The 12,106-nt window shown below is 40.0% G+C and overlaps 1 protein-coding gene across 3 annotated transcripts in view; it reads right to left on the bottom strand.

Moving 5' to 3' along the window:
- Positions 1-12,106, bottom strand: part of SOHLH2 (spermatogenesis and oogenesis specific basic helix-loop-helix 2) — a 55,740-nt gene that overhangs the window by 31,435 nt on the left and 12,199 nt on the right. For all 3 annotated transcript variants that reach the window (XM_008273548.4, XM_051831785.2, XM_051831787.2), the window contains exons 2-5: positions 11,856-12,070; positions 2,380-2,441; positions 2,194-2,298; positions 278-377 (exon numbers count right to left, since the gene is read on the bottom strand). In XM_008273548.4, the coding sequence (XP_008271770.3) occupies positions 278-377; positions 2,194-2,298; positions 2,380-2,441; positions 11,856-12,070 (482 nt within the window). The remainder of the gene's footprint in view (positions 1-277; positions 378-2,193; positions 2,299-2,379; positions 2,442-11,855; positions 12,071-12,106) is intronic.

The raw sequence follows: 12,106 nt of genomic DNA, 5'->3' as shown, positions 1-12,106 counted from the left end.
GGGAGCTTACTCTTTACAAATTGATCTGCTGTCCTGTGGTCAACCCTACATAACAACTTATGAAATGCTTTCTTATATCCATTTGAACACTTTTGTTATGTATCCCCCTGGTCAAAGCTCAGAATTCTGAAATACAGAAAATGTTGCATTCCTCTTCTACAAAATAGCCTCTTCTTTCTTTATCATCACCTCTAGTACAATCAATAAGTTCTCCAGAATTCATTTATGAAATATATAGTAAAAACTGCTATTCTACACAAATACAGAAGAAACTAACCAGGTGAACAGATCTGTAGAAAAATATCCCAGGTGTTCACTGCAGGATCTCTTCAGAGGCAATCCAGACTCTTCAGGCCTCTTAGCACTTTCAGTCCTAACTGAACATTTTGAAAGGGACCATTTGAGTCACAGGATGATGCTGAGCACACAAACTCTAATCTTTAAAGCAGTGTAACTTTTTACTCAGTGGACGTTACAAAGCAGCATTTTTCAAATAGAAAGCAATTCACAGATTTTTCTTTGTGAAGCATAGAAGTACCCAGGTTATAAAGCAAAATTAAAATACTATATATTATTTATCCCTGGATACCCTCTTTCAACCAGATTCTAGTAATTTAATGACAAGTATGCATAAAACATATTCCACTGAGTGTACCAAGTTTCTATTTATAGGTAAATGTTAAGAGACAGAAAATACGCATGAGTCTTCAACAACAGCTGCATTGTCAAAATATGGCATCTGGGAAAAAGGAACTGTCCTGCAGCTGTTCCTCCTCAGAGTAAAGCTGAGACAAGCAGAAGCAGACATGGCCATGACCAACAGAGGGCCGCTGGACAGGTGATGAGCAGCTGCACTATCTCCACGGAGGATCAAGTAAGAGAGGTTGCAGAGAGGCCCTTGGCCACCTTGGTTACCATTTCCAGGAAGAACTCTGAAAGTGCAAGGGCTAGGAGCCTCTGGAATGTTACAAAACAGACTCACTGATCTATCCTAAAAAGAACATTACAAAAAGAGAGAAAAAAAAAAAGGAGATGCATTTCATCTTGTGTCTATGGAATATGAGTTTATATAGGATAATTGAAGATACCTTTCAGGCCCATTTAAAAAATATACTGATTTTATTTTTAAAATATTTCCAGCTTTATTGAGATTTCAAAATTGTATATACTTACGCAGTACAACTTGAGCTGATGAATGCATTCATTGTGAAAAAATCACCACCATCAATTTAATTAACATGCCCATCACCTCACCTAGTTACTTTTTTCTTCCTTTTTTTCTTTTTATTCTTTGCGGTGGGAACACTCGAGATCTGCCCTTTTGGCAAATTTCAAGTACATAGTAAGTACAGTACTGTTAACTATAGTCAGCATGTTATATATTAGTCCTCCATAAATCATTTATCTTACATAGCTAAAACTTTACACCTCTTCATCAATATCTCCCTGCTGAAAATCATTTTAGTTTCTAAAAGATTTTGTAGCTAATATCCCAGGCTGAAAAAGACCAAAAATAGTCATTGTCTAACAATGATTCTCACAGAATTTACTTTCAGAAGTTGGAGTCTGTTCTTTTGCAAGCAAAGCTCATTTAATGAAATGTACAGATGCCAGTGATACACATAATACAAAAGGTAAAGAGATTAAGAAAGTGAGGTCTAATGGAAGCACTGGCACTAATTCCCTGTCTAAAAGTCTAAAAGAAAAGGGTAACCACTCTATTGACTTGAAAAAGTAAACTAATTTATATGCAAGTGTTTTGCAAAGCAGAAAGTAGTATTAGAATCCAAAGCTAGTGACCCTGGCTTTTAGACATTCATACAATGACACAGCATGATTCATTTCATTTTAATGACAAAGAAATAATGGTAGGTTGGCTATCAGAAAAAAAAAGTAACAGAATTTTGCTACCAAAGGGAGTGGGGGAGCCCTGTGCCTACCAAAGCACTGTATGTGTCCTTGAACAACATGTTTTAAATCTCTAAAGATGTAAATTTTTTCCTCTCAGGTAAAAAACAAGTATTTCTCTACTTTCTTATGACTATGATAATCAAAATTACATGTTCTTTATTGTAGACAGCAAACAGCTGATATTCAAATAAAAAGTGGAAGACCAATTAAAAATGTACATACAATTTTTATAGAATTTTAGCCATAATTTTTCAAACCTTTGGAAATTTATTTTTCACTCACCTGTATTGGAGAAATATGTTTTCCAGTATTTTACCACAATATTCATTTTTTCCATTGTTAGTGGTTCAGTTAAAGTAATATCAGCTCCATGCCCTGAAATACAACCTAAGAATCTTTGTGTTAAATATTGACCTTATGATTCCTATCTGGAGAAAATAACAAATACTATATTTAGCGGGTACATACCTTTACAGTTTTCAGGGACTATAAAAATAAAGAGCACATGTGCATTCCTCTTCTTGCCAAATCTGAAGGGGGTAAAAATGTTAAAGTGAAGCAAAATCATCATTTTAGACATTGGGATTCAAGAATTTTTCTTATTAAGAACTAAAAAACAATGGTTTTATTTTGTTTGAATTTGAGATGATAGCATTAACATGGAAACTTAGTAAAGATAGCATCTCAAATCACTGATGGAAAAGATGGACCTCTATTTATTAAAAAAAAAAGAACCTAAACCTTATTCCGATTTTTTTTATCTGATCACATTTATAAGAAATTTGGGAAAAAAAAAAGAGGGACATTTTAAAGAACACTATAGGGATGAAATCAGCAAAATATAGAATATGGGAAGTTCTCCATAAGACAAATGATTCCTTTTAAAAATACACATATAAATTAAAGAGCAAGTTAAAAAAAGAGGAAAGAGAAGGTTGAATCCTGATCTGTATAGTTTTTTTTTTAACTAAGATAGCAAGGAAAATTTGAACACTGATTAGTAATCAATAATGCTGCCGGTGCTGCGGCTCACTAGGCTAATCCTCCGCCTTGCAGCGCCGGCACACCGGGTTCTAGTCCCGGTTGCCCCTCTTCCAGGCCAGCTCTCTGCTGTGGCCCGGGAGTGCAGTGGAGGATGGCCCAAGTGCTTGGGCCCTGCACCCCATGGGAGACCAGGAGAAGCACCTGGCTCCTGCCATCCGATCAGTGCAGTGCGCAGGCCACGGCGGCCATTGGAGGGTGAACCAACAGCAAAGGAAGGCCTTTCTCTCTGTCTCTCTCTCACTGTCCACTCTGCCTGTCAAAAAATTAAAAAATAAAATAAAATAAAATAATGCTAAAGAACTGTTATTAGTTTTCAAGTATAATATTGGTATTATGCTAATTCTTTTCTTTTCTTTTCTTCTTCTTTTTCTTTTTCTTTTTTTCTTTTTCTTGACAGGCAGAGTTAGACAGTGAGAGAGAGACAGAGAGAAAGGTCTTCCTTCCGTTGGGTCACCCTCTAAATGGCTATCACGGCTGACGTACTGCGCCGATCCGAAGCCAGGAGCCAGGTGCTTCTCCTGGTCTCCCATGCGGGTGCAGGGCCCAAAGACTTGGGCATCCTCCACTGTCTTCCCGGGCCACAGCAGAGAGCTGGACTGGAAGAGGAGTAACCGGGACAGAATCGGCACCCCAACCAGGACTAGAACCCAGAGTGCCGATGCCACAGGTGGAGGATTAGCCTAGTGAGGGTGGTATTATGCTACTTTTAAGAGTTCTTATCCTAGAGAGCCATATTAAAGCAGCTTTAGATCAACTGAAATGATGTCGTGGATTTGCTTTAAAATAACCCACAGTGGACAAGGAGGGAGGGTGGCAAGAAGTGACTGGGAGAGAACAGAAATGAACCAAGACTGGCCAGAAGTTCTAAAAAGGGAGCATGAAATTTCATTATACTCTTCTCTACTTTTATGTGCTTGAAATTTTTCAACATAAAACTTAAAAAAAAAATCATGGCATTGTAGCTAAAAAGCTTAGGAATGTATATAAGTCAGACTATCTGATAAATTGATGGATACTGATGATAAATTGACAGATATTTTGGAAATAAAATTTTCCAAAGACAGTATTAGTGTGAATCAGACTTTTAAGAGAATAGTTAAAAGTTCCTAAGAAAAATAAACCATTCTTAAATACTTAAAAATTTCATTTATTAGTACCATATGTAATTACACATGGTTATTATTTCTTCATTAAAACAAGAACTGGAAGAATCCTATGAACAGTCTTGTTTATCTGATATATGCATTTGAAATAAGTATGTATTATTCTATGTTTCAAATCAGTCTATATATTTCTGAGTCGAACACACTGAGAATGTACCATGTGCCAGACTCTCTGCTAGGCACAGGAAGATATCATGATAAATAAACAGATGATGTTCCTGTGCAGCTGGCTAGGAGTCAGTGACAGGAAAGCTGGGGGACAAGGAGGTGGAACAGCAGCCAATGCACCTGCCCTGGGGTCGGGGAGGACAAGGGGAGCTTGAAAAGGTAAAGCAAGCCCAGCTGGCCCTAGCACAGGACACTGGAGGCAGAAAAGCTGGAGGAGACCAGAGAGGAAAGGAGGGCTGGGCTCTGATCACAGCAGGCCTTTTAGGCAAAAGGAAAGGTTTGGTATTTCATTAAAATGGGCAGGGGTGTGATAGGGCGGGGGGGGGGGGGGGGTGTCAGACAGCCATTGTTGGCTCAGGGGGTTAAGCTGTCACCTGCATTGCCAGTGAAGTGGGCAGGCATATAGGTTAAAATCGATTAGGTTTGTGAGCTGGAAGACCACGCCTTCACCACGCCCCTGTGTGACCTCATGCCCTACCTGATACCTCTGCCACACCCCTGTGTGACCTCATCCCCCTACCTGGCCACACTTGGGTGCCCACCAGCCAATCAGGTTGATTAACCACTCCCCTTTGGAAGTGGGTTAAAAGCCCAGGACACAATGTGTCCAGCTTGCTCTTCTTCCCTGGCCTCTTGCCAGGAGGGGGCTTGCTGTAGCACTGTGCCTCCAGGGCGCATGGCCTTCAGGCCTTGTGCTCTAGGCTTCCTGGCCCAGATACAGGCCTAGATGCTCTTCCATGTGGCTGGTTCCTGGTGCTCGGTATGAACCCCTATTTACCTCTCTCTCTTATTAAATAAAGCTCTCACTCTCCTATGCATCTTTCTCACTAAATAAAAGCTTAAAACGTACCATGCTGCCTCATTTATCTGTGCCGGTATTTAGAATTCTCTAAATATTAGGCAAGAACCCTCTTGGGCTTATTAATATCGGGGATTTAGTAATAAGCCCGTGATGAAATCGTAAGGCACCCCAAATTCCGGTAGCACATGTGGCACCCTGAATAGCATTTATAGAGAACTTTAAGGGGCCACATTTCAGTGTAGATTTTAGGGGGTCTTTTCCTGATTTCACCAGCATCCCATATGGGTGCCAATCTGAGTAACAGATGTTCTACTTCTGATATTGCCTTCTATCTACTTCTGATATATTACCCTGCTAATACCTGGGAAAGCAGTGAGAGATGGTCTCAGGGCTTAGGTGCCAGTAACCCACCTGAGAGAGCTGGATGGAGGCCCTGGTTTCAGCCTGGCCCAGCCTAGGCCATTGCAGCCATTTGGGGAGTGAATCAGTAGATGGAAGATCTCTGACTCTTACCTCTCTAACTGACTTTCAGATAAACAAACACATCTTTAAGGGGGAGGCGGGGGGGCAAGGGAAAGCTATTAAACTTGGGAGCAAAATGATTATATTTGCATTTTCAAAAGACTACGCTGCCTAAGTTGGGGTGCATTGATGGCTGTGGCACAGGCCAGTTTGGGAAAAAAAGGGCAAACACATCGCAGGGGTTGGTGTTATGGTGCAGTGGGTTAAGCCGACACCTGCTGGCAACTCATATGAGCGCTGGGTCAAGTTTCTGGCTGCTTCACTTCCAATTCAGCTCCCTGCTAATGTACTTGGGAAAGCAGTGGAACATGGCCCAAGTGCTTGGGCCCCTGCCACTCACAGGGGAGAACTGGATGGAGTTCCAGGCTTCTGGTTTTGCCCTGGCCTGACCTAGCCTAGGCCATTGCAACAATTTAGGGAGTGAACAAGTAGATGGACGATCCCCCTGCCCACTTCTGTAATTCTGCATTTCAAATAAATAAATAAATCTTTAAAAAATAAATAAATAAGAGACCACATTGCAGTTATCCAGGCAAGAGCTTATGGTGCAGAAAGCAGGCATATCTGAGGAATAATTCAGATTATTTTCTAAGTCAATTACTTTAGACAAGCAGGACTCTTGCTAAAATGTAACTTTCATCCAACTGAGATTTATTCAGGCTTGATCTCATCCTGTGAAATCTGAAGAGTCTGCGATGGAAGAAAAGAATGAATAAATGGCTTCTATTAAAAAATGAGACGGTCTATTCCAAAAACAGGTATGGAAGGGAGGAAAGATAGGATCTGAATGTAGAGGTAAGAAAGGTATGTGTACTGGTGTGGCAGGGCGTGGGGCCCGGTGGGAATGAGGGTGGTCAGAACCGATGCCTGCCAGCCACAGTGCAAGAACTCCATACGAGTTTTTTAAGTGATAAGAAAGTGTGGAAATATAATGGAGGAGTGGACAAAAGGATGAGAAGAGAGAGGTGGAAGGGAAAAATGGACTGAGTAGACAGGACCACTGAAAGAAGCTTACTGAGTAGTCCAACTATTGAAACACAAAATCACACTCACAGAAGACATTACCATAAGTTAGACTACTCTAGAATTAGAGAATTTTTTAAAAAAAAAAAGTTCTTTGCTTTTAGAAACAGTCCTGTGTCCATTTTTGAAAACATAAGTCAATCTGACACTAAAATATGTTAGACTTGGATATACAGATTTGTATATCTGGGTGATTTTCAAGTTTTTCATTCAATAGAGTTAGAATTCCTGGGCTTTGTCATTAGCATGGAACCAGTGACCAACCCAAATGCTCCACCTGCTAGTGAAACCCTAATTGTAGAGCTGGACAGGGACTCCAGAAATTGACCCACTGCTCTGGTCTCCAACTCAGCTTCTCATTCACGTTCTATACAAACCAATAAGCTAAAGAGTTTCTAGTTTCCAGGATCACCAAGAAAATATCTTCCTTCTAATGAATGAATGTTCTTTAAGCAAAACTAAGCAACACAAAAGCAAAACAAAACAAAACAAAACAATCTCTCTTTTATTCACCCCCAACTAATATCACTTCTTCCATCTACCAAAAAATAAACTGCAGGCATGGGGCCTTATAAGGACCTTCTCAGTTGAAGTCTCTTGATTTAAAATTCTGCCGTTCACTTGGGGACAGTTCATTCCTCCTCACACTTCACAGATCATACAACTTAAATGTCATGGCAGTTCCTGAGACTATACCCACCTATGAGATTGGATACTGCCAATTCTACTTTCCATTCCTGTACGTGACTCCAGCGTTCTCTGGAGCAGAAGCCGGCCAGCTGCTCACACTGCAGCAGTACCCACCCTGTCTTTCCCCCAGCCCCATGTCTGTCCCCTGGTGGTGGTGGTGGGGGGGACCTCATATAAGTGTTTTGAGCTGAGTTGCACACTGCACTGACCAAAGAATCTCTGAAAAGCTCTGGCTTCTAGAAGTTATCTTCCAAGTCCATATGAAGCTGGAGAAAATTTCTAAATTCATTTCATTTAGAGCCAGAAGGACTTCAAGGGACAAAAGCCAGTGTCCTGTTGGGGTTGTGATCATCTTGAGTGCAGTTATCCATTATGATGTTCATTGGCCAAAAGTAGCCAAACTAACCTGCTGTGGTCTATTTGAGATTCAAAACAAATACTGTGTTTTGTTATTAAAACCACCACCCTAAGTAAGAAAACTGGGACTTCTACTATGCTGTGAAAACAATGAGCTCACTTGCTATTAACACAGCATCTGTATTAAGATGCAGTAAACACAGTGAAAACTGGTGGGCCCTGCGCCAGCCGTGCTGGTCAAGAGTTCCTCCTTGGACCTCCTAAATCAGCTTTACTGTGTCATGAGGCACTAGAAGTCAGAAAGACCTGAATTTTCCTCAACTCTAATTCACATGCACAACCAATCTGTAGGAAAAAGGTTTCAGAAAACCCTCTTAGATGTTTTACTGTTGTGTTTATTGTCAGCTATTCAGAGGACTAATTCATGCAAAGTAGCCTATAAAATTTATCTCATTGCACTGTCAAACCAGGGACATTTTGGAGTTTGGGACATAAAAGGACAACTTTTAGATCCCTGTGGCTCATACAAGACTGGGCTTTCTTGTGAAATGAGAAATTAACTGCTCAGACAATTGAAACTACATGGGGAAAAATGAAATCAGATCCAAACTTGACTTCTAGACTGGGGAGATGGAACAACATTCTGCATTCCTCTCTAGTGCCTGAAGGGCTCACAGCTCAAGAGGATTATGGAATTTGAAGAACTGCGGAGCTATTTCATGGAAAAGAAAAACCACAGTCCCAGAAAGGATCCATACATTACTGATGGGTTTGAAACAGTTTAATTTCCTGTACCTGCCTTTGGAAAATAAAGTACCAAAATGTGTCTGAAGGAATTATAAAATACCTGCATATTGAGTGCGCCTCAATTTTGAAAACTGACCTAAGCCAAAGAGAAGTATCCTGGGATTCTGGAGCCAAGTTTATGAATCTTAAGGTTATTTTAAAATATTTTACCACTGGGTAATGCATGTGCTCATCTGGCTCAATAAAAATACATTCTTTTAATGTATTCATGAGTTGAAAACAAATTAGGGGATACAATCAGGAATGTTAACCTACAATTGCAATGTGCCCTAATTCTTGAGAATGTCAGTCCATAAAATATCAATATTTTATGATGAAATTAATGATGAAAGTTGATCAGTGAGTAGCATCAAGCTTTAAATAGTTCTTTTGTAAGAAAAAATTTAAGAATCTTTTAAGGGGAATGATTTCATCTTATTCTAAAACAAATCTAATGTTACAGTAAAGAAGCTAAGCTTTACACTTATTTTCAATAAATATCTGTATGTCATATATAAGATCTATGGTCATGTGTTCCAATATTAAAAATAAATATGGACACTTGTACTCAATAGCAAGTTCATCATTCAATGGCAGGGGACAGAAAGACACAATTAAGCTAAGCAATTGTACATTCTCCTGTACCTATCCAAATTCTGAGATATTATACAAAACACCAACAAAAACTTGGGGGGTAATCTGAAATACAGGATAAGAAAAACTAAGCTAGACTTTTCATTTTGGTTTAGTCATTAAATGTTATCCCCAAATCAAAAGACACAGTGATTTAGAAAAGATGAAGGTTTAAACAGTTTATGTAAATGGGGCAGTATGCATACTGGACTCATTGCTCCATGAAAAAACATAGGTTGAAAACTATAAACATGCTCCATAGGGTTTAAATAATTTCTATATCATAACCCTGTAAGTCCTGAGGGCAGAAAAGTGAAATTTAGAGACTTTCCTAGCTTCTGAAGCCAACATCACACAAACAAAGCTTCCAAAAGACAATATTACCCCTCTTTCAGGGAGGAATACAAAAGCTAGGATACAGTGTCCACCCCAGTAGGGAATCCCTCCCTCTCATCCACACTGTCATTTATTCAGGCCTACAGCAAGAGAGAAAACACCTGCTATCTACCAGTCAATACCTATGGTTTGGGGAACAGTGCCACAGGAAAAACAAATCCAAGTATATTCCACAAATTACCTCTTTTTTTCTTTTCAAACAATACTTTTGCAACAAAATAGAACTACCGTATCTGTACACTTCATTTCCTCATCGACCTTCTTTTCCCTGCTAAGAAATATTAGTTATTTGGAGTAACAGAAGCCGAAATGAGGAAAATCTACAGATATGAGAGTATCAGCAAATTCTCTCTTTTGATTTCCTAGATTTTAATAACTAATGCTAAGCATAAACCTTCTTCTTAAGCTGAAGTTTATTTTTACCCTGTTCAAAAGTAGCTTCAGTAATGAGCAAATAAAAAATGTTATTCAGAGAGGCACTGCTAGGGTCCTACTCTTGAAATGAAGAGAGACCCACCATTCCGATCTGCCGGTGTTCGTCCATCACCACGGATCTGTTTGGTGTATACTGAGTTTGGTATATACTGACTCTCAGAGGTGTAAATAAGGTGGCTTCAATACAAACATTAAAAACTTGACACTTCTAGAAAAAAGCTAAAGTGAAAAGTTTAGAGTTTTAGTCTCAGTGTTATAAAAGCAAGCCACGTGGTCTCAGGCACGTCATTTCAGCCTCAGCTTTCTCATCTGTCAAGTGGGCTCAATCAGTAATTCTGCTCTACCCACCGTACATGCCTGTTGTAATTTTCCTAATTATATAATGAAAACTGCACTATATAAAGGAGATATTATGATGAGTTCCTAACCAGGGGAACCCTATCTATAGATTTTCTAAAATTAAAAAACAAAGTTAGGGGTTGGCATTGTACCATGGCAGGTAAAGCCATCGCCTGCAACGCCATGTTGGTTAGTGTTCTAGCTGCTCCACTTCCAATCCAGCTCCCTGCTCATGGCCTGGGAAAGGCAGCAGAGGATGGCCCAAGTGCTTGAGCCCCTGCCAACCGTGTAGGAGACCTGAATGAAGCTCCTGGCTCCTGGCTTCGGTCTGCCCCAGCACTGGCCATTGGGGAGTAAACCAGCATTTGGAAGATCTTATTTTCTCTCTCTTTCAAAATAAATAAATAAATCTTTATAAAAATAAAAAACAAAAGTTATTTGAGAGGCAGAGAGAGAGAGTGAGAGCAAGCATTTCCATCTTCTGGGCTGTGGCAGAAGCCAGGAGCTGGGACCTCAATCCAGGTCTCCCATGTGCGTGGCAAGTACCCAGTTACTTGAGTCTGCATCACTGCTTCCCAAGGGTCTACGTTAACAGGAGTAGTAGTTAGGATCCAGAGAAGGAATAGAATGCTGAAGTGGGACACGGGTGTCTTAAATGCTAGATCAATGTCCAAACCCTAATAGAATTTTTTTAAAGATATGAATTAAAATAGGCATATTCTCACAAGAAGGACATTTCACAATGTTTTGGAAGTGAAATCCACCTGGACAGTTTGCCTGATTTGTCCACAGTTCATGCTCCAGTAGAAAGCCAGAAGAAATGCAGAAGTTCTAAGAAATCCCAGGAGTAATGCCCCCCCACCCCCATTTTTGGGATCACCATACTGTCTCCAACCTTTCTCCTTTAGCCTAGAGAGACCTGTCCTAATTTTGTCAGGCACTCATATATTCCAATGTTATTTGCAACTCCACTTTTCTATCAAATCTTTCTAAAGAAAGAGAACCTTGTTTAAATACATCCTAAGTGCCTCAAAATCCTGTAGACCCAGGCAAAGAAGAACCTAACTCTTCTGCCAGTGGACTCCAGGTCTCTGGAGCTGGAGTAGGTTGGAAAGAAGCAGAACTGCTTTGAACTACAAGAGTATTGGAGGTGGCAGTGTCCAGACTCAATGGATCCAAAAAATGCTGTGGCTCTCCAAGAGACACCTTTGGTCTACAAGCAGCATGACATAAAGCTGAGAGGACTCACTTGCTTTAGAATCCTTTGTAATAAAGTTAGCGAACTCTGAAAAAGATGTGTCATTCTAATGATTATTTAAAAGGCTTACCTATGGGAATAATGTAAGCATTGTAAACCAAATAAATTTCAATGAACAATTAATTAATTCTCCATTCTCACTTATACCTAATACTTTTCAAGTTGAAATCATAATTCCTATAATAGTAGCCAAAGTGGCAATAAAAACAACCAGTGTATAGATTTTGCCCATGAAGATATCCCTACTCTTAAAAATTAAAGTAGAAATATATCTTTGCAGGATTTTTATAGAACTAGGTTTTCCAGAATCGAGGGTTTTCAACCTTACCTAATTAACTTGAGAGCTTCCAGCTCCTCAGCAGTTAGGAAAGGCGTCATCTTCAGGAAAACCATGTTGAAGGTGCACTCATCCAGGAGCACGGCTGCCTTCTTCACGTCACTGATGGTGATGGTGACGTCTGCTGTGTTTGAAAAGAACTGCTGCACGCTATCTGCCAGACAGCCCACAGTGACATCTCCCACGAACAACAGGTCGATGTTTGCCTGAATGAGAAGGAAGAAAGCAGACGTGCCACATCA

Source organism: Oryctolagus cuniculus, chromosome 9, assembly GCF_964237555.1.
Source record: "Oryctolagus cuniculus chromosome 9, mOryCun1.1, whole genome shotgun sequence".
Lineage (NCBI taxonomy): Eukaryota > Metazoa > Chordata > Mammalia > Lagomorpha > Leporidae > Oryctolagus > Oryctolagus cuniculus.
Note: the sequence above shows the minus strand (reverse complement) of the source record. Positions and strands in the feature narration are given on the sequence as shown.